The sequence below is a fragment of the Perna viridis genome, chromosome 2 (assembly GCF_037379345.1).
Source record: "Perna viridis isolate PV_CMFRI_1.1 ecotype Kerala chromosome 2, ASM3737934v1, whole genome shotgun sequence".
Taxonomy (NCBI): domain Eukaryota; kingdom Metazoa; phylum Mollusca; class Bivalvia; order Mytilida; family Mytilidae; genus Perna; species Perna viridis.
In genome coordinates, this window is record NC_142446.1 from 25,641,524 (window position 1) to 25,669,133 (window position 27,610).

The window sequence follows — 27,610 nt, forward strand, 5'->3', positions numbered from 1 at the left end:
TTATCTAACAGTTATTATGTAAAGTTATCTTGATCATCAATTTAACTCCAAATTGATCAGATGAAGACAAGAGTACTTGCAGCTGTCTTACTTATCCTGATTTTGCTTAATTTCAACAAGTGTTAAAAAACTTTTATAAAATTTTTGTTATACTTTAATGCATGTTTTTCACCTATACTGTACTTTTGGATGTCGAACATGAGCACAGTTTATTGTGTCACATCTATATTTATCCTGGTACAATGTACAGAGGATGGTTTCTTAAACTAAGGCATTTAAACAAGTTTATCTTACAGCATAAAACTTTTAGATCAGTTTTATCCTATGAATGTGATGCCAATGAATGGCATAGGTTCAGAAAAAAACAAGATTTTTATGTTTCAGGTTATGTATGTTAGTAAGAAAATGTCAATGGATCTGACAACCATGGCTTTGGAAGGTGACTTGACAGTGTTTGGTGATGTTGTCTTTAACCAGTGTCAGGATATGGTAGAACCCCAACCTATCACCTTTGTTACACCAGACTCTTACATAGAACTACCAAACTGGGAGGTCTATATACATGGTGGAAGCCTAGCATTTACATTCCAAACAAATGAGTTGACTGGAGTAATTCTGTATGATTACAGCTCAAGAAGTTCTGATTTCTTTGCTTTTGAAATTTTGGATGGATATTTGAACTTCTTGATCAATCTTGGTTCAGGGACAGAAAAGGTCAAAATGAAGTATGTAAGTGATAGTAAAATTCATACAGTTTTACTCCAGCATGCAGGTAAAACTGGCCATGTACTACTGGATGGAATGACCATACCTTATACTATTGGTGGTGAAAGTAACCACTTGGATTTAGACAGAAAACTGTATGTAGGAGGAATTGATCAGACAACAACAAGAGTATTACCTATAGAAATGTGGTCAGGACAACTGAGTACTGGCTTCGTTGGTTGTTTACATGATTTAATTGTGAATGGGAACAAAGTTGATCTGTTGACTGCTGCACGGAAACAAAGAACATCAGGTATCAAGGATTTCTGTCGTGTAATGGAGCCACAGTGTAATGAAGGATCATGTTTACATCATGGAAGATGTCATGAAGGATGGAATCGGTATCTGTGTGACTGTCGAGGAACTGGTTACACTGGTCCTATTTGTCAAACAGGTAACTTTCAGTCAACACATACATTATATTCCATTATGCAACAAAATAGCCATAAAGTTAAGATTTTTTACAACAAATGATATATAAGTGAAAAATAAAGAAAATAGATGCAATTTCCAATCTATTTTGGTTTAATGGTAACCCTTTTGGACTAAATGTTTTGTACAGTTAAGACGAGGGATCACAAAATGCATTGGAACTTACAAAACTGATATTTATGTCAAGTCTGCTTTAGACAGGTTTCCAGTTTATTCAGGGTTTAGACATATTTCACCATAATACATCTTGAATCATAAGATCTGGGTTATTTTCCTATCCTGTGATGATTCACTGAATGTTCATTATAGATCTTCAATGACATTGTGGACTACTCAGTTTTTTAGGCAATTGCCTAATCATCCATCTACATAGTTAAGCCTTAATCTTATGGCCCATAAATCTCTTGGCACAGAATTACTAACTATTGATCTCTAAGTGTTAAAACTTATACAACTCTGTGCATGAATTGATCCAAAAGTGTGAACCATTTGAGAATGGTCAGACTGCATTTTACATATAGTATAAGATACTTTCACATTTGAAATACATGTATCAGAGATTAAAATACAGGATGAGGTACACTTCAGAGTGTTTTTGATCCCCTTCTATTCTGAATTTCTGAACATGGTAACGGAACTTTACCAATCTGCATATTTGTTGAGGACTTAATTTAGTACAAGAGCATGGAATGTTGGAATCATTTAATTATTTATTGCTGAGAAATGACAATCCAATGATGGTAAATCTCAAATTCTTGCCAATTGTCTACATTGGGGTGGACATGTACTTCTATTCCATGTTAAATGGGTAATTTACTTACTGGTTTTGTAATACTTAAGAAAACTGCCTATTTTACAAATGACTTTGTCCCAAGGGTGCAGTGCAGAGAAATTATAGATATAGATGAATCAACTTTAGGTTTGAGACCTTTGTTATGCAAGTAAAAATTTTTTGACTCAAACATAAATTTTCACAAAAATAAGGGGGCCAATTTCACCCATAAATGTACCTTAACCTTTAATGTAAATTGTTTTATATTTTCTTTCAGAAAGTTTGACAGTTAGATTTGTTAAAACACATTCTTGAGACACAAACAATTTTTTCTCTCTTGTAGGTGCCACTACACTAGAATTTGATGGTACTCAGTTCCTAAAGATAACAATGGAAGATGTGTCTGAAACAGAAGCTGAAGATATATCATTAAGATTTAGAACAACACAGGGAAATGGATTATTGTTTTTAACATCATCTGATGAGTCCCCTGACAAAATGGAGCTTTTCATTGAATCTGGCTCCATCAAACTTGACATAACTATAGGCCAAAACTCAAAGGTATTGATAACATAATGATGTGTGTGATTTCATAGCCCTGTAATATAATTTCCTTGTATAGAATACCTCCCAGACATGTCTAATAAGGGAGATAATTAATCGTAATGCTTCCAGCATTAGTAAACTGTTGTTTAATCATTACTTTGCACTATTGAGACGTACGGTCATCAGTTCATTTGGGCTCTCCAGGGAAGCAACTCAGTCTATGTTAGAAAAAGCAGGGTTACTGTAGTGATTAGAAAATATATAGTCGATGTTTGTTAAATTTTACATGAGCATTCTATTCTATAGCCTGACACAGAAAAATAAACAATACATTCAAGATAGGTTTGTTAATTAAGAAGATGGTTTTCAGCATTTATTGAAAAAAGATTGTTGATCATATGTGATATACAGTTGTTTTATCATGTTCAGTTTCTGCTACTTCATTGAACTGTTCATAAACATCAATATTTTCAGCTTGGAAATTGACAGAAATTTATCTGGCTTTGATCCTCTATTTACAATTAATATGAAACATCTGATTACCATATATTCCTAAAGTATTTTGCTAATTGAAAATGTTGTTTAAACATATCATGTACTCAAGTATCTTGTTAATTTGATCAGACATTAGATTTATTGTATTATTGTATGATGTAGATCTGTGTCACTTAATAGCCTAGTATTGGAAAACTTGTTGATTTTTTTTAAGTACAAAAAAAATCAATATTCTAATTAAACAATGATGAATTAAAAGGTATTTTTGACTGATGGTTGAATCTGTACATCATCATTTTAGTATTCCTTAATACTACCATTATTTCTTTGTACAGAATATTCTTATACCCATCAATATAGATGAAAGAAAAAGGCTACAAACCTGACTTTCCTAAGATTCCAAATTAAGGAAAGATTTTTTTAAGGCAGTCAAAAGCCTTAAACATGAAAATGAATCTGTTTGAAATATGTATATTTCTGTATGAGATGATTTTCTTTTGATAATTTATTTATTTCTAAACATATATATTTTGATTATCTAACTATATGCCTTTTAAAATCTTTGTCTTTTTAGACTTTGAGCATGGGAAGTAATTTAAATGATGATGGATGGCATACTGTTTACATCAAGAGAAGAGGAGAGATTCTTCAGCTAAAAGTAGACAATGGCAATCCGATATTGGGTACTGGTCAGATCTTATCCATTTTTTAAGTTAACCATTTTTAAAATAATAACTATGTGACTGTCCCTTGTTAAAGTCATACATTATGTTGCCACTATTTGGCAGGATTGTTTAGCTCCATGTTATCTTAAACATATTTTCAGCATTAAGTGCAAATGAAAAAGCATATTCTGTATGGATAACCTTGACAACTGAGGAATGCAGGATTTATGAACAAATTCAAGGCATTCCATTTTACCTTTATGTTGCTACAGAATTCATGAAAAATAGTACCAGTATAATAATCGGTCTGTAAATACTGGTTATGTTAGCTGGTATCATTATCATTACTAAGCGTTGACAATATATAACCATCAGTTGTGGAATTCCTCTACATTTTTACAATACTTTGTTTGATTTCAATCAAAGCCTAAAAAAACTTAAGTACTCATAAAATCTGAAAAAAAAAGACAATGGTAAATAACAAAAGTGGAAGGAGATAATTATAATGAAGTTGCATATTTCATGAACTGTGAGCACATACTGTAGAATCATGGATGTTGTAGCAGTTGGGACATGTTTTACCCATAGCTACCAACTCTCATTTTTTTATTTTGTTTTTATGCCATTCCATTTGATTCAACCCTGTTTGAGTTCAGACTTTTTTTCAGTTTTAATCATTTTTTACAGACTACGCAGGAAGATTAGTGTCCACATTTTGTGTTACATTTTACTCAATGTTTTGTTCAAATTAATATGAGTTTGGTGCCAGTACAATCTTGTAAATTAAAAAAGCTCACATTAAGGAATACAATGTTATATTATTTTCCAGAGAACTTAATGGATAGAACATTACAGATCAAACAGATTGTATTTGGTTCGGTTTCTCCTATGTTATCTGGTAAGTGGGACACAAAAAATTTTAAACAAACAAAATATTTCAGTTTTCTATAGTGGTTCTATTTTTATTTATACTTCTGCTTCAAAGAAGAGGTGAGTATACTGTTTTAACTCTGTTCGTCGTTCCATCAATAGTCAGAACTTTTGTAACAATTTTCTCAGGAACTACTGATCATAGCCACTTGATATTTGGTGTGCAGCCTCAGCTAGTCGTCCTATACTGTGCTTACCAAATTCGGTCCTGTCGGACAACTACTTCCTTTTTATCAACTTAGTTTATTTTCAAATATAGTTGATCAAATCTAAAAAAAAATTTCAAGACCCTTTTCTCAGGAACTACTCATCACAGCCACTGGATATTTGGTATGCAGCCTCAACTAGTGGTTCTATACCGTGCTTACATATTTTGGTCCTTTTAGACATCAACTTCTTGTTTACTGACTTTAGGAAGAATACATTTTGTGGGGAGCGGGGGTAAACTCATTGAGTAGTAGCTCATAGATTCCTTGTTTCAATCATGTTCATGTTCGTTTTGTACTAAATAAAGCTAAATTTATTAATCTATATTTACCATAGTTTCTGATTGATGACATTTTTTATACAATATTCTCTTAACGTGTAAATGTCACCCCCATAATGGCTATATAAATATGAGTTTAAGGTTCTGAGTTAGGCCATGGATGCCATTAGCAATATTTGGTACCACTTGATTTATTTTTCATGGAAATTATTTTGCTGAACAGGAATCCTTTCTATATTTAATTGATAAATATGAAAGATCTGTTTCTGTAATGAAATGTGAATTATTGGGGGTTGTATGAAGCAATTAATAGGGATGTATGAAGGTTAAATTTAGTTCACATTATTGATTCAAGTAGATGACAGTAATCTCACAAGATGTTCAGCTGCTGAAATAAACTTTAATCTAAAATGACATTTTAGATAGAAGCCTTAAGAAACATTTTATCTTCCCTAGATCAATTTTATTCTGTCTTTAATTTGTCAAAGTATTGTGTATGGAAGGATATGGATTTAAATTTTCATTTGTCAGTTTCAATTTTCTTTTACAATCTAATTATCAGGAATTATTTTCCAATATGTATATCTGTTGATGCATTTTCAGGTAATAATTAGGCCCAAGAAAGTTTCAATTGATTCTATTGATACAATGTAATTATTGAGTTGACATTTAGAATTAAGAGGTTATCAAGTTTAACCATGATAAACACCTGAATGAAGTTGGCAGGGAATGTTACCAACCAATCATTCTTTCAGATTGTATCTATTTTTTTACAACCCATGTGATAAGTAATGAATAAGAGTGTATTTTATTATGGTATTGGAACCTGATTTCTGAAGAAAACTTAATATGTTTGTGCAGAATGATTTAAACTATTTGTGCAATTTAAAATTTTCTACTTTTATGCCATCATAGGTAAAATTTTTGCAATATTTCTATGTACAATTACCAGTAAATTGCACAGAAAATTTGAGCAATATTACAGAAAATTAACCTCATGTCATAAAAAGTAATAAATTTTAAATTGCACATAATAGTTTGAATCATTCTGCACAAACATATCAAGTTTTCTTCTTAAACCAGGTTCTACTACCATAATAAAATACACTCTTATTCGCATATATATTAAATATAAGTTAAGTAAACCCCTTTTGAAGCAATTTCTATCCATCTGCAATAATTTACTGATCTAATATTTTCCTACTTTTTTCAGATGAGTACTTGTATGGTAAATCTGATCTTGTGAGTTCTGAGTTACGTAGAATGCAGCATGAAGACAGTATACAGGGAAGAAGAGACAATGGATTTATTGGAGCTATGCAACAATTTATTTTTAACAAAAATCAGTATTTTGACCTTGCTAAATCCAGGAAGTTAGAAAATATAGAAGTCACAGCCAAGTTTGACACAGATGCTCCACGATTAAAACACCCAGTAACATTTAAGTCAAAAGATGCTTTTGTAATTTTGTCACCTTTAAATGCCAACACCCACTTTCACTTGTACTTGAAGTTTAAGACAACTGAACCAGATGGTTTAATTTTATACAATGGTGGAAAGCAAGATTTCTTGGCTTTGGAGCTTCAGGGTGGCAACCTTCATTATATATATGATACTGGTAATGGTGCTAGAAGAATTTTTGTCACCACACGTCACAAACTGAATGATAACTTGTGGCATGATGTTTCCCTTATAAGAACAAGTGTAGAACGCCAACTAATAAGAGTGGATGACAATCCTCCAACTATTGAGGATATGAATGAGTTTCCATCTGTACACTTTAATCTTGATGGTGACCTGTACATTGGTGGTGTCAGTAAAAATATGTTTAACACTCTACCTAGTCGTATTTCTTCACGTCATGGTTTCCAGGGATGTTTAGCTTCACTTGATTTAAATGGAATAAGACCTAATCTATATGAATCTGCAATGGAAAGGAATAGAGGAATTGCTGAAGACTGTCAAGGTAAGTTAATGTAATAATTATACCTCTACTCAACAAGTGGGTGGTATATTGGAATCACCTTGTCCATCCATCTGTCTTAATTTTGTTGCAATTATCTCAACTCCCAATAGGTGGATTGATACAAAATTTATTGCTGTCCAATGTTAACTTCCTGTCTTGTGTAACTTTGCAATTTTTAGCTCACCTGGCTAAAAGCCAAGTGAGCTATTACCATCACTTGGCAACCGTCATCATCGTCAACTGTCGTCATTACCAATTTTTCAAATATCTTCTCTTCTGACACTACTTGACTAATTGGAACCAAACTTGGTATGAATGTTTCTTGGGATATCCTGCATAGAACTGATGTTGGGATTTTTATCTGTTGAAAAACATCGCCGCCGTTTTTCATGGTCAATTTTTTGTTGTGGTCTCACTAACCACTTCTAACGTTTCCATTACTTTACATGTTAAAAAAGTAATTTTCAAAGTCTCACTGTGAATTCCCAGGACAAATGACATCTTAAAGTTGCATACTATTGCGAAGCTTGGAAAGTAAGGCTTCCAAAATCATTATGCTAATGGTACGATGATAGTAGAAATTCTTCACAAAATTTACTTGAATAAATAATACTGAAAATCCACATTTTTACCTGTTCTGCTAACTGACAGCATGGAGGCCAATTACTCACACATGTAAACAATATTCATACACTTTTGTAGTTAATTACATATATGATTTTAAAGTACACATTCTTAGCTTTATTTTGACTACTTTTAATCATAATACATGCAAATAATGCACTTACAATGCATATGTCTAGGTTCAGTGTGTTTTTGGTACTACATAGTGGGGTGGTCATTTGACCCGGAAGTGGTTAGTGAGACCTTAAAAACATTTTATGAATTTTTATGTTTTTCTTTTTTTACATTTTATGAAAGCTTGTTGTATTGTGAGTCTAATAAGACCAAAACTATCAAAATCAGACATAGGACTACAAGGAAATGGTCATTTTTATATCATGCCCCTCAGTGATATTTCCCCTAAATTACTAAAATATTACAATTTTAACTAACTTGTCACACCTAATTGATACCTATGATAATTCAAGAAGTCGTAATAGTAAATATCATTTATCATTATGAAAAAAGAACAGATTTCAACAATTTATATCATACCTATTTCATTACTGTGTGATTCTAAGTCTGTGCTGTGTGAGTATTTGAGTACTTTGAATATCCCAAGCAGTGACGTTGTGTATTTCATGGATGACGTCAAGTTATGAGTCACTGTTACTGACAAAAATCTTGTTGCTATGTTGTTTTTTAAAATACCTTGCACAATGCACCTCTTAAAATATAGCCAGACTACCAATATCACTATACTGATTTTATGGGGAAATGGAAATAATGACCAGGAAAGGCAATTTTCCTCAAATTATGCATTTCCCTGAAATATGCCATAATTTAATTTATGGTCTCACTAACCACTTCTAACGTTTCCATTACTTTACATGTTAAAAAAGTAATTTTCAAAGTCTCACTGTGAATTCCCAGGACAAATGACATCTTAAAGTTGCATACTGTTGCGAAGCTTGGAAAGTAAGGCTTCCAAAATCATTATGCTAATGGTACGATGATAGTAGAAATTCTTCACAAAATTTACTTGAATAAATAATACTGAAAATCCACATTTTTACCTGTTCTGCTAACTGACAGCATGGAGGCCAATTACTCACACATGTAAACAATATTCATACACTTTTGTAGTTAATTACATATATGATTTTAAAGTACACATTCTTAGCTTTATTTTGACTACTTTTAATCATAATACATGCAAATAATGCACTTACAATGCATATGTCTAGGTTCAGTGTGTTTTTGGTACTACATAGTGGGGTGGTCATTTGACCCGGAAGTGGTTAGTGAGACCTGTAATCTGTGAAGCGATGTTGAAGTTATTGCCCTTTGTCGATAATTTTTACTCAATGATGAATGTTATTTCTTTCAAAAATCTTCTTCTCTGAAATTACTGGACCAATCAGAATTAAACTTAGTATGAATGTTCCTTAATATGTTCTGCATAGAATTGGTGTGGGGATTTTTGATCCATTGAAAAACATGGCCGCTGGTACTGAAAATAGGACAAATTCTTACATAAATTTAAATTGTTCAGCATGATGAGATCTATCTCTGATCAAATTTTCATTTTAATCTATGAAACAATGTTGGAGTTATTGCCCTTTTTCGAAGTTTTTCTCCTATTCTTAATGTTATTTCTTTCAAAAATCTTTTCCTCTGACATTACTTCTCTAATTGGAACCAGATTAGTATGAATGTTCCTTAGGGTATTTTGCATAGAACTTGTGTGAGAATTTTTGCTTCATTGAAAAACATGGCGGCTGTTACTAAAAATAGAAGAAAGGAGTCAATCAGAAGTTTTTCTCATATATCTCCAAAGCCACTTGGTTTGCCAAATTGTTGGAATTATCCTTATTATGAGGCCTACAAAGGTCTGCAGGGATGAAAGTTGTCACACAATTCTTTGTTAGAGTTATTGCCCTTGAAAGGTGAAAAATGATTTTATTTTTTTTTACATTTTTCAGTCTATATCTTAAAAATTATGATAGATAGAAACTTGCAGTTGCTGAAAGGACCTTTATGATAAGGCTTACAAAAGTGTGCAAGGATCAAATTGTTGGACAACTCCTTGTTAGAGTTATTGCCCTTGAAAAGCAAAAATGATGTTTTTTGCAGTTTTTATCCATATTCTGTTTAGAGCATAACAGATAGCATAACCAAAGTCAAATCGAAAAGTCAATAATTTATTGTAACAAAAACCCATGGTTCATGGTCATTACAGTTGCATGGTACATGCATAACGAAAAGATGTTACATAATCATGACTGTTGATTGTGTGACTACATGTTGTAAAAAGCTATAAAAAGAAACAAAAAGGGAAAATGTACTAATTGAAACAACTAAACAAAACCTACAAAAGACATATGCAAAATGTCACTGAAAAACCACAATGAAGTTCAAGAATTAGCCATAAAATTAACAAATGAATTTTCAAAAATGAAAAAGAAAAATAGTACTATCAAAAAAAAAGTTTCAAAATGAAGTTTAAATGGAAGAGTAAAGCTTAAACAATTATCTGAAAAGGTATCTCAAAATCACAAAAATATTCACTTTTCCACAAAAATAAATCATACATCACTTAAATATAATCAAAAACAAAAGTTCTACTTACATAGTGAGGTGTCACACAATGAGAGATACATAAAAATACGATTAAGATTGTGGTGCACAATCAAACCAAGGTCACATTTAGAAACAGGAAATCGATAACACAGTAAACAGCCCGGAAACTGATATAAAACGAAAGTGAAAGTGATAATAATAGAGTACTCCCTATGTAAAAAATTAGAACATACCTAAAAATACACAATGCTAAATATAGCTATCAAAATACCATGGTATAACATCAATAACAAAAAGTCAAAAATGAGAATGAAAGTATTAGTCAATACTGGAGAAAAATGAGTATTATACATATGACAAAAATGCAAGGAAAAATATAACATATAAAAAAGTATAATGTTCATAACTATTATGAAATTATGAACATCACAATCCAATATCTTGAAGACAATAATAGATAGAAAGAACATTCAATTAATGAATAGGACAAGTCCTACCAAAGTCTTTTTGAGTCAAAATTGTCAGACAACTCCTTGTTAGAGTTATTGCCCTTGAAAGGCAAAAAAAAATAATCAGTTGAGCAATTCAGGCTCGTGGGAGCCTCTTGTTCTCTATACAATCGAAAAAATTTTCATCCCAATAATTTCGACAGCCACTGGATATTGATTTCCAATAATGTGGTTGTAGCTTTATATATGAGGCATGCATTGTAAGCATTTTTGTTGCATTTCTATTATTAAATTCCTGTTTAGTATGATTTCAGTTGCAGTAGGGGTATACCTAGTCCAACATCATGTGCAACTTCATGTTATAATTATGGTGGTTATTTATTTCATGTGTTTTTTACATGATGCAGGTGCTGTAGATGTGAGTTCTTAGTAATATCAGTCAATGGGGTTTTCTGACATTTGATCTGAGAACTAATTTTGTCATTATTGTGTCTAATACTAAATTTTAGATCTCCTGTTTGCTAAAATAAGTGACTCATCCATTTAATCATAAAAATTTACGAATCCAAGTTGCTGTACTAATTTGTCTAGTATGAAATATCAGCTGATCAGTACTGAACAAGTTCCTTTTTGATAATCAGATTTTGCATCATTTCAACTTTTCTAATCTGTGGCTTTGAACATCCAGCTTATCACAGGTCAGATGGTTCTATTTCATTGATAAACATTTACTTTTAATCAACAAGTCCACTTGTTTTCTTACAAACTGAATTCTGATATTGAACCTGTGTACATTACTCAAGCTGAAGATTACATTATTTTACATTAAAACTTTCTTGTGAAAACAGCTGCTCATACACCTGTCTGAAGTGGAATGTTTATTGTTGATGAAATCAGAAAATATTAACAGTCTTGAAGAGCAAAAGGCTCCATAATATTTTTCTTTTGCATAAAAAAATCATATAACTTTGCCTGCCTGGGATTTCTTTCTTATTTGTATTTTCTTATTTTCATATATTGTAGGTCCTAGCAGTGGCTGTAAGCACAACTCATGCTTAAATGATGGTCGATGTGTTCCACACTGGAATTCTTACTCCTGTGATTGTGATATGACATCCTTCACTGGTGATAAATGTGACGAGGGTAAGTGACTGTACAGTACTGATGAAGCTAGCAATGAAGTGATAGGTTAGTGTACAGTTCACTGGTGTATAATGGGTTAAGGATTGGTGATTGTACAGTTTTACTGGTGGTTAAAGAGAAAAAAATTGGTGATTGTGCAGTTTTAATGGTGGTTAAAGAGAAAAAGAATGGTGATTGTACAGTTTTACCGGTTGTATATGTGATAAGGATTGGTGATTGTACAGTTATATAATAACTGATGTTTACTGGTGGTGTATGTGATAAAGATAGGCGTTAGTACCGTATTTGCTGGTGATTTATGTTTTAAGAATAGGTGATAGTAGTGTTAGGTATCGGTAAAAATTTCAGGATCAATGATCATTAGATCAACATCAACTGATGATTGATGATAAGTGTTTGGGAGTTTGATTAGGATGAACCTTCAATACCTTATTGTCAGAATACCTCCATTACCTAGTTTGGATATTATTAAATGTAAATGTGTGAAATCGTCATCAATAAAGTCACATGTTGATTTGAGGCCTGTCCACCCTTGGCTGACAGACAACAAATATAATTACCCAATGTTATGGTTAGAAATAGAACAAATTGTCTTTCAACAGAAAGATAAATATTCCAATCAGACATGAAAAAAAGAGTGACTTCAAAAAGAAGGATAAGATAAAGACAAAATATTCATATATTTAAGACATGAATGAATCGATCTTGATATTCTGATATCGATCATCCAACCAAAGCTCCCCAAACGACCAATAACTTGAAGTTCCCAATGATAGGTATACCAGTAGGTGCAGTTTTTCTATGGTGATTTATGTTTTGAGGTTAGGTGATAATTTGTTTTTGCTAGTGATTTGTTTTAAGAATAGGTGATAGTGCAGTTTTTTCTGGTGATGCATGTTTTAAGGTTATGTGGTAGGGAATTTATTTTTTAAGGTTAGGAGGTAGTGCAGTTTGTATTTGTGATTTATGTTATTATAATAGGTTATTGTACACTACTGATTTTCAGAGAAAAAAAAATACTCCGGGTTATAATGGTACTTCATTAATTCAACAATGTCATTATATGCTTACTATTACCTATGAAAGAAACTGACACCTTAATATCCTAGTTTTGTAATACTTAGTATAAAAAATACAAATCAATTACTGGTAAAAATCTTTAATGTTATTCTGTATTGTTATACTGCGGTCTTATATTACAGACAGTGTAACTTACTCATTTGGAATACATGGAGGGATGATAACTTTTGAGAGACCGAAGGGGAAGTACTATGACACAACTCAGGATCAGTTTGCCTTAGGATTTACTACATCAAGAAGAAATGGATTCCTGTTGAGAGTTGAGAGTGAAAATGGGAAAGACTTTATTGAGCTTTCATTGGTAATATTTAAATAATGAACTCAAGGTAACAGAAAGGGTCAAATGAGCTTTGCAGAAGTTTGGTTTTGTCAATGATATGAAAAATAGACATTAATCTTTTCTTGTAAAATCTACATGCTACCAGTGAAACTTGGATGCTTTGCAAGATTTCTGAAATTTCTTGAATAATTGCTGTTTGTAAAGGAAAAAAATCAAAAATTCAGAGTTTATGTAGAAAGTTTGAACAAATGTACTAAGAAATCTTCTGAGTAACACTAAGCCTTTTTATGCCTAAATCACTTGTCTCATTTTATCAAACAGTTACTTGGTGCAGTTATCTGATTAAAAAGAGGTTGTTCATGGATACCAGAAAAATATTGATTTTTATCAAAGTTTGAACTTTATAATGCATTTATAACTACTACTATGTGTAAAGTATTCTTATTTACGTTAATACAACTGTTCCAGTGAATGATAGTTTGCTTTTAATGTGTAAAACATAGACACAGATAAAGAGTAGAAGTATCTGCTCCATTATATCTGATTTTGTACTAAGCAGGTATAATTGATACATTAGGATTGTGTAGACTTTATATACTGTAATAGGAATGAGGGGCAAAAACATATTTTGTTTCCAGACAATTACTTGTGCAAAAGTGTTTGTATATCAATGAAATTTTATTATATATAAGGTACCATACAACAAAAGTCAGGCTGGGATAAATTTTTCAGATGATGACCTTATTTTCACTATAAACACAATGAAAATGCAGTGTGTCGGCTCCAAAGAATAATTCCCTCTTCATTCAAAGAACATAGAAAGTTTGTTTTTTTATGTACATGTATATGTAAAGAATCCAGTTTTTTTTCTTAGCTATATTTCCAATGTTCTGTTTAATATAACTTCTTGTTTGAACTATTTAACAGAATGATGGAAATATATTGGCTACATACAACATGGGAACAAAGCGAGATATTCCTATTGGTGAAACACTGAAGATATTTAATGACAGAAAATACCATATTGTTCGCTTTAAGAGATCTGGATCTAATGCCTCTCTGACAATCGATGATGACAGGCCAATAATGAAAATTCCTGATGGTAAGTAAAAATTTGGTCATTATCTCTTCCCCTGTTATATATCATCTTAAACAAACCTTCAATTGTATGGTAAAAAGAAAGTTATCTATGTTTGTTTATACCAAGAGAAAGTAGGCTAAGAAGTTTGTTTTGATTGTTTTGACTACTTGGAGAAGAGTTTTGTTATTGCGGTATGATGTAATATAAACAAAGAAGCATGTCAGTTTTAATTGACATTCATAGTGGAATTCTCATAAAAAAACCCAGTTTTATAATCTTCATTATAAGATTAAGTAACATTGAAATTGTTATCAATTTTTATAACGGAAACTTAGTAGACAGTTCTGACAGACCATTGTAGAATCTTTTCACATCATCATTTTATATACATACAATTCTAAACAATTCTATTGTTTTTATTTTCATTTTTGCCACCGGGAGAAATGTATCTATTATGATTGTATAAATCTTCGATGAAATATTTTGTACTGAATTGTTTTTATTGATGTGGTGTTGATTGTATCAGGCTCAAGATATTTACACATAGACAAAATTATTGGTTATATAGACTTCTATTTTTGTTATTACAATTCTGATTATAATATGAAAGAAAGAAAGTTTTGTTGAATTACATTGAAACAAAATTTTCTTTGATGCATTTGATATTTTTAATTTTTTATGTACTTAGTAACATTCAAAAATGTTTGTGAAGTCTTTTCATTTTTTCTCTAAAAGGTTTTGAAAGTTATATGCCCAGAATTTGGGTTCTTGGAATCTAACCTTATTTTTTTAAATATAGTTTTTTTTTCTTATGGATATGAATTGGTATAATTTTTTTTTATATGTAACAATCCTTATGATAGTTTAATTTGTATAACCATGGTTTTGTACTTAGAAGGTATTAGCATCATTGCTCCAAACTCCACTATAAAGGTTGATCATACCTATTACACATACTTCTCTTTCATCTTGAAAACCATACAGAAGTACTGGGTATGTATCTTCAATGAACAAATAATATTTGAAATTACATTGTATGTAAATAAAATTACCTTCAAATTATTTTAAAAGAATTGTTGACATAAATGTGTGAATGGTAAAACTACAAACATTTATTTTTAAAAAGTCTACTTCAAGGGGAAGATAATTGGCATTAAAATGTAGGTCTCAGTATCGTATTAATTTTCCCATAGACTTCTATAGTGAAGTGCATATTTTTAGGATTTTTTAAAAAATATGTAAATTGATTCAATAAAACTTTCACTTATGTAGCATTTCTAAGGACATGTGAAAAAATAATTTCCCGCAAAGAAAATAGGGTGAGTCCATGAAGATCGGACAGAAAAGTAGTCTCGAACTATAAATAGCCATTTCCCCTACTTTCACTTTCGTTTTGTACTCACCAAACCAACCTTTTCAGTGGAACATTTTTATGATATTATGTTAGATTTTCTTTTTAAAAAGTTCTTCATCTTACAGTGTGATGTTTGCTCTATTTTATAAGTCATTGTTCATATCTTTTGACAAAATATTAGTTTGTAGAGAGGCAAAAAGAAAATGCACTATATTTTTATAGCATCCATGTTTTGACGTACACCTGCTCAGGGATATGCAATACAATACTGGTACTTATTACTAATAAATATTTCAATATAATCATAAAAGTTGTTGTTTTTCTGCTAGAGTATTCATTTTCATACTGAAAATTCAGAACATCATTGCCCTGCTATAAACATGAGTTTTCTATTAAAATTTTTATATAGGTACCCTATTCCAGGCATGAGACTAATATCTCAGTGTTAGCCAGAAAATATTACTTTTGATAAAAAGCTGCTGCATTAGTCAAACTAAGCAAATTTGTGGTTTATTCTGACATGGTAGATACATGAGCTGTACTATGAGTTCCAAATCATTATTTAATCCCCACTTGTGACTTCCATATATGGAAATATTAATATTCGAACCTCCGTTTTTGTCTTTAACTCGAGGGAGCTTCTTGTTTAAAGTAAAGTATAATGACTGGTACAACCAACTGTTTTAAACTATAGATATGGTCATTTCAATTATAATAAATTCAAAAAAAATTATACCAATATCATAGTTTTAAAAAAATACAGCTTTTCATATGCAGAAAATACAGATTTTAAGCCATTTTGGTACCCCAGGCAGATACAAAAGGACCTCAATATGACAGGAAAAGGACTTTTTCTTTAAAACAGATAGTTATGATGCAAGAAAAATAGTTTATTGGTATAAATATTATAATAACAACTGTCTGCTTTAGATACTTTTTGAAAAAATTCAGTTTTTATATGAAAAAACACCTTTATGTTTCTTGCCGCATTAGAATCTGTCCATTTGAACCACTAAAAAAAGTCCACTGAAAAATTGGCTGTTGACTTTTGTGACATTTCTGTGTTTAAATCAACCACAGTTATATGGCAACTCATTTTAGCTATTTATTTGAAAGAAAAACAAAAAATAAAAAAAATATTCATTTTTTCATATATAAGAGGCAATGTATGGAAAATGACTATTTTCAAGTCCTAACCACATACTTAAAATGTGTTGTAACTTGAAAACTATCCTTTATGCAGGAGTATTACTTGCTTTAGGTTACATGAATATAGATATGCTCATCATAAACAGTCAAGATAATAATTTTATTGAACTGATATTATACAAATTCATGAAAACAAAATGCATTTCCAAATTTGGTAAAGATTAACCATAAACGAAAAAAACAGAGCTACCATAAAAAATCAGGTTCAAAAGTTGGCTAATTCATCTTAAAAGTGTTACCTGCATTGGGGTACTACTTTTTCAGCTGGTAAAGACCACTTGCTGAATATCCAACTTTACTTGAAAAACTGGCTTACTAGGTCTCAGTATCGTATTAATTTTCTCATAGACTTCTATAGTGAAGTGCATATTTTTAGGATTTTTTAAAAAATATGTAAATTGATTCAATAAAACTTTCACTTATGTAGCATTTCTAAGGACATGTGAAAAAATAATTTCCCACAAAGAAAATAGGGTGAGTCCACGAAGATCGGACAGAAAAGTAGTCTCGAACTATAAATAGCCATTTCCCCTACTTTCACTTTCGTTTTGTACTCACCAAACCAACCTTTTCAGTGGAACATTTTTATGATATTATGTTAGATTTTCTTTTTAAAAAGTTCTTCATCTTACAGTGTGATGTTTGCTCTATTTTATAAGTCATTGTTCATATCTTTTGACAAAATATTAGTTTGTAGAGAGGCAAAAAGAAAATGCACTATATTTTTATAGCATCCATGTTTTGACGTACACCTGCTCAGGGATATGCAATACGATACTGGTACCTGTAATGGGAATCTTAGTTTATTAAATATTACAAACAAAAAGTTTGGTGAACCTAGTTTTCTTTTTTTTAAATATGAAAGAGTGTCAGATTATTGTAAGGCTCGATTGCCTAAAAATCAAATTTGGTTTCTCTATATTTAAATTTTACATTTTGTTCATTCAAGGTCATCTTTGAGAAAAACATGGAATATTTATAGACAAAATTTTTTAGGTTTGATCTACCTTAAAAAAAATACTTGAATGTCCTGAAAATGACTTTACAGACAAAAGTCTATTTATTTTCCTTAAGGTGCATCTAAGATTTTAAAAATAGTTAAAACAAAAATAAAACAATACAAACATCATACTTTACAAAATTGTTGTAAAGGCAGAAAAAATTGTACTTCAATTTTTTTGTTAAATTTAATATATAATATGCATATATATATAGATATATGGATGTGTTTTTTAAGCATTTTTATCTAATGTTCTTTCATTTTTCCAATTTGAGACATTAATTTTTCATAGGTAATTTTGGGTTAATCTACAAGTTTTGAGGGATAACAACTCAGAGCATTCTAAGATGCCTCCAGGGAATTAGAGAAATATGTTTAAAAAATTTATTATAAGCTATATTCACAGTTCTCACAGCCATCAAATATAAAATATCTTAAATCTTATTGCATTGTCTTTTTTTATACTTAACTTAGGTAAATGTATAGTTAGTTATTTTTCAACATTTATGATAAACAGTATCTCTCATTTGAGTAATAAGGCCCATATATTTTGACATGGTTAAGTAACACCCATAATGATTTTTTTTTTACAAATCAGTTGATTTCTCAGAGTTTTGTATAATGATGTTATATTTTATGTAGAAACTGTAAACCAGTAATTCGTTATCTAATGAATCAGGTACTCTTTGTTTCTATTTTTTGGGGGTATTTTTTTCAATTGAGAGTTGTTTGGGGTGACAGTCTGTTTTCTCCACTTGTCCTGTGTTATTTGCCACTGTTGAAGGTTGTAATGCTGAAAATTTGGGCCTCCCTTTCTTCTTTTTGTATGTTTTATGTATATTTTATTTGTATTTAGTTCTGTCTTTACCTTCTAAATGTGGCTGTTTTTTATTTATTATTCACTTGTACAATTAACTGAGCCAATTCACAACTTAAATTATTATTATTATACCCCTTACTTGCAAAGTGGTTTTTTTTTGTTTATTATTATGAGAAACTTTTTACTTCTCACACTATCATGGTATACAAGACCTGATTTATAGAAACTGAGTTATTATTCCATGATATGAATTTATTGGGTACCAATTTTTTATTTTGAATTTTAAAACATGATACTTCATTCTGAGTTGAACATCTATCTTTCTTTGACTCATAGTTATTCAAGAAGGTCACTTGTATGTCAGCAAAATAAAAAAAAAATCCTAATGTCTTAATACTGAAAATTGGTGCCTAATAATTAAGGTACTACATGTATTACTAATACCTTAATCTTATTTAGCAAATATTTAGTCAACTGAAACTTCCAGTAGTATGGAGTTTTTTTTACACTGATTCAATTAACATGTACTTGTACCTAATTTTCTGATGCTCAGATATTTGCTAGAAAAGTTTGTTGGTATTGGTATATTATTTGTATCCTATTTTAATGCTCCATAGTTTCTCTGGAATCTGACCTATATGATCTACAGCTAGACAACATTGAAGGTACAGTCATTGTTGAAGACTTCACAGATTTAACTTTATACCAAGACAGTATTGATTTTCAGTTGTGCACATTTCTGTTTTGTTATTCTTCTGTTATTGTTATGTTATTAAGAGCATTGAAATATTTTTTATGAAACTTGATTTGATAATTATATGTATACCAAGAAATTCCTGTAACAACTAAATGATTTTGTGAACCTTTACATAGAAGAATCTGATATGTATGCCAGTGAATAAGTAATTTATCTAATCAAGCCATGTGTATTTTCAGGTCACCAACAGAAATGGAACATATTTAACAACCAAGCTAGAATGTATATTGGTGGTATAAAGAGGAATGGTCGCCTTGATCGATCATTTGAAGGAACTATTTCTGGTAAATAAATATACTCTGTAGGCTTTTCCTGACTCAAATAATTAAGGACAATGCCAGAAATCCTCACCTTTGATCTCAGTCTTACTATAGAAGAGAATTATATATATATTTTCAATACATATTAACCATTTATATCCATTTAGTCAAAACAGGCAGTTTAATTATTATAGTAACTTCTATTTCTCTCCAGAACATATTTACAGAAATTATTTGGTTTTTAGATTGTATTAAATATATTTAGATGGGTGTGGATAGAATTGTCTGTCCTTTCATATCTCAAAAAATCTTGTAGGTGATATTGCTGTGAAACTAACCTATAGTTTACAGATTTTGATGAAACTTGGTATGAAAATTTGTCATAATATATGCTTGAAGCAAGATAGTTATGCATATTTTGTCAACAGAAAAAAATGCTAATTATGGCTTTTTTCACAGCTAGGGCTTGTAAGGCTAACCTCTCCTAATCTGTTTGATATATTTTATCTTTGCTTAGGGGAAAACACATTTTGAATCTATCTTTGCTAATGTATTATCTAGGTGTAGCAAATTTGGAGTTAAATGAAGTGAGTAGGGACCTTTAAAAAATTATTTACTTTTTGTTCCACTTCTTTAAATAAAGCCTCCATGTATCTGATTTTTTCTGATGAGCAATTCAGGCTAAAATTATAGCTAAACTGATTGAATTTTCTACCATTACATTTTTTGCTTAGTTCTTCTCTTCAGGCCAAAATTCTTGAAAGAGAACTGTGAAAGTATTAATATTTGTGGGGTACCAATTTACATGTTTTCAGTGGGTAGGCCAAACCATGAAATTTGGTTCCAAACAATAAAAGGAAATTTCCATTAATGTGTATACTGAAAATCTCAAAACCATAAATTCAAGAATCCATGAAGTTCTGTTTCTTCCCTTATCCATGAATTAAAGTACTTTCACAGTAAGTGTTCTCTATTTCAAGTGATATCTTATTAAAATTCATAGTGCCACCTGGTGGATACAACTACTTTGATCTGCTCTCAACACTACAATTCCAGCAAATGATTCATGTGGACATTGTCCTATCTGCATTCAAGATTTTAGTGAAATGGAAATGGCTGTGTTGATCTGGTTGGCTCTCTAGAGCCTCTTGTTAGTAGATTGACATCACATTATCCCAGTTTATTTTGTAAGGTTTTTCCTAAATAATCAGTGACATCAGGTAGAATCTAGGGTAATTTGATCAACTTGTATGGACACATTTTTTATTTTCTTTATTATTAATATCCTGTGAGGGTTTAGTTAACAAAAGAAAAAAAAGGTAAAAAGAAACTATTTGGTAAATAAGTATGGAAGAAGACATATTTAATGTTTTTTTTTTATCTCTGTAAAGTAATTGTAAACTTTATTGTTAATATAGGTCTTGTTTTCAATGGTAACCCACTTTTGCAAATGGCTGCAGAAGGAGACAGGAGAATTACTATTGAGGGAGATATTAGGCTTATACGGTTTGTATTATGTGAATGCTGAACAAAACATGATATAATGTATAGATTTTGTTACTTTTATAATCAGTTAAGGACAGGGTTACATGGTGTGAAATTACAATAGGGTCTGTAAGTCTCTTTCTAGTTTCATTTTCCTTACTGGAATTTCTGTTTCTAGTGTAGAATGTATTGAAATTCGGAGTCTGCATTTTATTGTTTACTTCCAGGAACTTGAAACGTTGTATTACGATCCAAAATCTTCTATTTTACTCTTTTTCTTATTATTTTAATCTTGTGGAAATAGATATTTGATTGGTATTTTTACACGAAAATATGTTATATACTGAACCCAACTCTCTGAAAATGACAAATCTCTAACCATTTGAATGGTAGGTAGGACTCACTTTTAAACTTGGATACTGTAGGTAACTATAAAAACTTGAAAATCCATTAATTGGAACTACTCTTTTGGACTGGGTATCAAATATGAAGGTGTGTGGGGTAATGTGGTAGTGCTCGCGAAAGTTTTTTTTCTTAAATTTCAATTACAGTATAATTGTTCTGTAAAAACTATTTCTAAAGTGAATTTATTTGCCTTAGGCAGGTGAACCTATTGGTGTAAAAGGATTTCTCTAAGACAAATTGAATAAGTTTTCAGTTTGTACAGAGGGTGGTATGACAATGAGTTTTCACTGTAGTAACTAAATTATAAATAGGGAACAACCATTTGATTTCTTTTGGGGGGCTAGGATCAAACTTTGTGCCTGGCATTATTATTATTTTTTCAGAAAACCATCTGTCCTGATTTTTTATTTTTCACTCAAGCCTGTCTTGGATTTACCCAATTGTTCATCATGGATTTCATCGTCCTGCCTTTTTATTTTATATTTGATCCACCCCAACCACTATATAGTTTTTGTTAAAGCATAATGATAAAACTAGAAATACATGATGTTTCTTTTTTTTTTCAGGAAAGAAGTACAGTCGACTAGGGAAACAAGAGTAAGTTTAAACGATTTCCATCTTTCTTCATTTACTATTAAAGTTTGGTAACAATAATGACATTGTACTTTCTTCTTGCTGAAATCTTTGTAGAATTCTCTATGGTTATTGTTTAGTGTCATTCTTTCTTTTGGAATTTTGTGTTAACTTCACATGATTGGGAATGAGCAACAAGGGAAATAATTAGGTATTGTTTTAGTGTTATACTTTGCACTGACATAAACGCTCATATAGAACTGTTGTTAGCACCTGGGATTATGATCACCGTTCGTGGACATCAGTTTGTCACATGCATGTGTCACACTTTTTTTTAGTTCATTGATGGTTGAATGTGAACAATACAGGGGATTTTTATTGTATTGGTTGTATGTGTTTTCTTGTAGAAAAAATATTCAGAAAGTGCATTCCTTATTGAAAAGGTGCTCAAATCCATGTTAAATTCCAAAATAGATGTAAAAAAAGTAGATGCCGAAACTGATAAAACTACTGGAAATTTAATTGAGAAGAAATTTAATGAGAATATTGAAGAAAAAGGAAGAATACTTCCAAAAAAAGTGAAAAGATACATTACAGAATCTGACTCGCTGAATATGTCATATGATTTTTCGATTTTAAATACTGTTAATGATGAGGATTCTATGTTCAATACACATCTTGATGATACCAGTCAAGACTCCATGTACATCCCACTAAGAGAAGATCCCTTCTTACCCAATGATAACAAGTTCGGTGAAGATGTTGTTGACATCGACAACTCCCAGGAAGACTCTGTAGATAGAGTCATACCTGTCATAAATCCATCACCTACAACAATGTCCAATAAAGTCAAGCTACCAGATCCAGCTAGGTATCCTAAAGATAGAGGCAGAGATGACTCTGTAGTTATAGATGGTACAGATCAATTGAATATTGAGTTTTCTCCTGTTGTAAGTTGTGGAGTGATGGATATGTATCCATTTTAACAATTGTATTGTTATTTTATTTAGCTGCTTGTGTGATGGTGGTGGAGATTTGCTTCTCTTCATATATGTATTAACAACTGACATCATAACCAGTGTACTTTAGCTAACTTTTAATTAGTAAGCTGGTGTTACTAACAAATCTGTTCTTTTCAGTAATTTGCTTGTGAGTGTGTTGTAATAAGTCTTACCTTTGAGCTGTAAAGATAGAAATGGTGACAATGTTTTTGTGGGTAGAATCACAGATGTTTAGCTTCATTTAAAAGATTAAAACAGATTTCCATGCAATGTGTTTATTGGAAATGAAAAGACTTGGATGTATTAATTACTAAGACCCTGGAGAAAGGATTTATTTTCTTCCCATTTTATCCAAGTCCTTGAAATGTCATGACATATGTATTGTTAGAGGCTGTCTATAGAACTCTGTAATTTATTATACTGGTATATTGAATAACCATTTTTATATCGTACCATAATTTCTATAAAGAACTATACTTTATGTTAATTTTTTTAGTGACAAATATACTATGGTTCTCCACTGACTTCTTATGAAATTTTACAAGAATATATTAGACATTTTTATATGACTAAAATTATGGTTGTATTGTGTTATGACGTCGTCTTTGTCTTAGTTAATTTTTTCCCTTTTTTTTTTGTGTGATAACTTTGATTGTAGTGAAATTTTGACATACTGTTACTTTACGCTAGAGGATGCTTGCAATTTATAATGGGGTCACTATCTGTAACGTTCTGCAGAAAAGGGGCCGAAAGGATAATATAGGTTTTTATTCAAAATGTTTGACAGTTTTTTCTTCAATTTCTTTTACCAGTATTACAAAATTCTGTGTGAAGAATATTTAACAGATTTAAAATTGCATTTAACATTTTCAGCCTACAGTGTCAAAAGTGGGGCCATACCATAAAAATTATAAAAACTTATTTTGGGGTCCAATTTTGAATTATTTTTTTTGTATTGGATTTCTCATGAAAATCCCTATCTGCATTCTTCAATCAGATATCAGATATCTATTATAGTTTTTTTAGTTAGTTGTAAGGGTTCAAGGAGCCACACATGAAACAGTTACTGTAAAAGTACTATTGTTCATGGGGTACCAATTTTCGTGGATTTCGTGGGTAAGGTAAACCACAAAATTTGATTCCCAACGAAAAGGATTGTTTACTTTAAATTGCATGACAGGATCATCAAAACCACAAATTCAATAATCCACAAACTTCTGCTTTTCTTCTTAACCAAGAAAATTGATACCCATGAATATAAGTTCTTTCTCAGTAACTTTTTTATGTCAAGTTGTTTCTTTTTATATTTTCGTTGGAAATTCATACCGGCATTTTTCAATCAGTATTGGAATATTCCTCACCATTTTTGAGTAACAAGGGCTCAAAGGGGCCAAAAAACTGAGGACTATTTTTAATATTTTTTATGTGATATAAATGGAGTTGTTCTTCTTTACAAGTGCTTTAAGAAGTATGCACATATTTACTCTATCATTAACAGTTTTTTTAGGTTATAGGGTTCAAAGTGATCCATGAAAGCACCCTGGAAACATAATTTTTTTTCTTAATTTCAAAATATTGTACAACATGCCAGTTGTTGTATCCATAATGAACTGTAAGTCCCTATGTTTTAGTATGTCAAAAACTAAATATTGTGTTCACACTTGCCCCTAGTAAACAGAGCAGGCTGTGGTCATACCATGCTGGACTTTGCAAAGATTATTTCAACATCTCACACTTTTTTTTTTTAAATTAAAACAGATTTGAATGTCTCTTTGACTCAAATCAATCTATAGTTGATGTAATTCATGGCACTGTATTCTAAATTAAACAGTTAGTGAAAACAACAAGTTATTTCTAAAGTCTATTAGTTTTTCCAAATTTTTCTCAAAGGTGATGTTTGATCAAATTTTTAATTTAAAAAACATTGGTCACCAAAACTGTTTATGAGATAATTAGCCTGATGTAGATGTTTTTTTTTTTATAAGATTTCAGATAAACTATGCAGGGAATTTTCCCTATTTCTCAAATAATTAAAATGTAGAATATCTTGAAAATTTGTAAAAGGAATACTTATCTGTCACTCTTTAATGGTTTGAAAAGAAGATTATGGGTCGTCAAACCTTTCTTTTTGTTATATTTATCAAACTTAAATTCCCTTTACATTTCTAAAGAACATTTTCATGCAAATAATATGTTTAAAAAGGCTTTTCAGGATGATGTTTGTTATTTTACCACATAATTTTTTGTCAAAATTTCTTTTTAAAGAAAATCAGGAGTTTTTCATCACTTCAAACACTTTCCCATTTGAAATATATATAAAACGTATGTCCAATAATTTGTGTTCAAAAGATGATTGAAAAGATGCTCCAAGTTATGAGTATGATAATACTGGTGTAATGTGTAGATCTGGAATACATTCCATTTGTGTGCTAAATTTTCTGCCTTTCACTTATTCTGCTTTTTTTTCTTGGAATAGATCAATTTCCTCACTATTGTGGAAACCATCCTAAATCTTTACTTTAAGAAATTATTAGAATTGAATGGAATCATTTGCATTGTGACTGATTTCTGTAACATGTTTCATTATGCCTCTGGACTTTTTATGATTGTTTTTCCCTTTATTTTATTTTGTATTATTTGCAATGCATGGTTACATGCTTTTATCACATTTCTCTTCAACCCTGTAGTATTAGATTGGTGTAGCATTAGTACATAGACTGTTTTAAGAGGCTTTAAATTAATTATATATGATAGATATTTTATTGGTTAAAAACTTAAAGCCTTATGACATATTGCAATCTAGATTTTGTTTTACCCTCTGGTACAATTTGAATTGGTATACATGATTCATTAAGAACTCTTTTTCTTTCATTTTTTGTTACAAAAGGCTTGTAATTAACTTGAACAACTAAATCCTGAACTGCAATCTTCAAGGCCAATTGAGAACTGCATTAATGTTTTTTCAAGAGTCTGTTTTGACTTCATCTTGTACTTTTTTTTCACAGCAAACAACACCAGTGCATGGTATTGTCGATGAAATCATAGTGTCAACTGAAGATGGTACTGAATGTATCAGTGATGACGAGGATGAATGTGTGACAGACAGTGGCTCAGCAGACGACATCATTTTACCAACTTCACAGATCATTACATTCTCCACACCAAAACCACCACAAACACCTCAACCAAGGTACTTAAATATCAACCGTGACCGACCTCATCAAAAATCCAAACAACTTGACACTAAAACCAGAAGGTAATAAAGCCATGTAAAGACGACTGCATTCAAACAACTCTTTATTAATCAGAGCTTAAAGAATGCCTTTATGGTTTTCATGAAAAGGTACTGCATGGCTCCATAGTACAGGTTTGTCTGAACATTCCATAGCCAATGAAAACTGACGGTCAAAATGCTAAGTCTTGACTTGTGGAGTGTAACAGCAGATACTGTACAGTTATTATTATTATCAAGCTTGCATGGAATGTCCATTCTTGCTCCTACTGTTCAGGGTTTGACCTTTGCAGCAGTACAAAACATTCTGTCATTCTGTTACACTTGTTTTCGTAAAATAAAATCCTCAGCTTCTGCAAATCACAGGCTATTGAAACTTTATATATAGCTTCATATAGGTATACATTATCATGGGTTGCTTTTTGTACTTGTATGACATCTACTTCTTGTTTGCTGAAAAATTTGAATTTTTCTTATACAGTGGTAATATACAAAATTTTTGTCACATTTTTCTTGTCTTCTAAAAATCGCCGATTGTTGATATACTGTACTTAGCTATGATGTTTTATCATTGGATATGTTTTGCTACTTTTATGACATCTACTTCCTGTTTGCCGAAAATATTTGAATTTTACTTAAATTTCAATTACCTCAATTTTTTTTTATACAAGTTTTAGCCTTTGTATATATTAGTATGGCATTGTCATCCTCATCTGTTTTGGTCTTCAATAAGCTCTTTGATGTTTTTGTCTGTGATAGTGTAAGTAGAAGGTGATGGGTTTAATGAAAAAAAATCCATGTAGTTCAGTACCACAAAAGAACCAAGTTTTGGATTGATTCTGTGGGTTATGGTCTGGTTAGGAATAAGGGTCCAAAATCATGCATTTTATAAAACTTAGTAGATATTGTATTTTTCTTTTTTCTTTATTACAACGAAATTCATACAAAAATTAAATATCAGCATGCAGGGAAATGAAACCAGAATTGTGTAGGTTGGGCATGCATTATTTCAACTGGAAAATTGTAAGAAGCATGAAGGGTATGTGGAGAATTCAAACTTTTTGAATGGTACATTATTCCGACCCCAACCCAACAGATCCAAATAAAAGAAAGGAATTGGATAGCATCACATGAAATTCAGACTAATGGCTCACCAATCATAAAGATAAAAAAAATAATCTAAACAATAAATAATTATGAAATTTATTTGACAAAGTCGTCCTCTAAATTTCCATAG

General features: G+C 30.9%; 1 protein-coding gene across 14 annotated transcripts in view; it reads left to right on the forward strand.

The window, feature by feature from the left end:
* LOC148624231 (neurexin-1-like) overlaps positions 1–27,610 on the forward strand; it is a 96,531-nt gene that overhangs the window by 62,904 nt on the left and 6,017 nt on the right. For 9 of the 14 annotated variants that reach the window (XM_088566808.1, XM_088566816.1, XM_088566815.1 and 6 more), the window contains 13 exons: positions 385–1,159; positions 2,313–2,530; positions 3,585–3,693; positions 4,505–4,573; positions 6,306–7,058; positions 11,717–11,836; positions 13,039–13,217; positions 14,124–14,298; positions 19,597–19,701; positions 21,096–21,183; positions 22,134–22,164; positions 22,548–23,090; positions 26,147–26,397. In XM_088566808.1, the coding sequence (XP_088422934.1) occupies positions 385–1,159; positions 2,313–2,530; positions 3,585–3,693; positions 4,505–4,573; positions 6,306–7,058; positions 11,717–11,836; positions 13,039–13,217; positions 14,124–14,298; positions 19,597–19,701; positions 21,096–21,183; positions 22,134–22,164; positions 22,548–23,090; positions 26,147–26,397 (3,416 nt within the window). The remainder of the gene's footprint in view (positions 1–384; positions 1,160–2,312; positions 2,531–3,584; positions 3,694–4,504; positions 4,574–6,305; positions 7,059–11,716; positions 11,837–13,038; positions 13,218–14,123; positions 14,299–19,596; positions 19,702–21,095; positions 21,184–22,133; positions 22,165–22,547; positions 23,091–26,146; positions 26,398–27,610) is intronic. The other 5 variants (XM_088566818.1, XM_088566819.1, XM_088566820.1 and 2 more) reach the window with 3 other exon arrangements.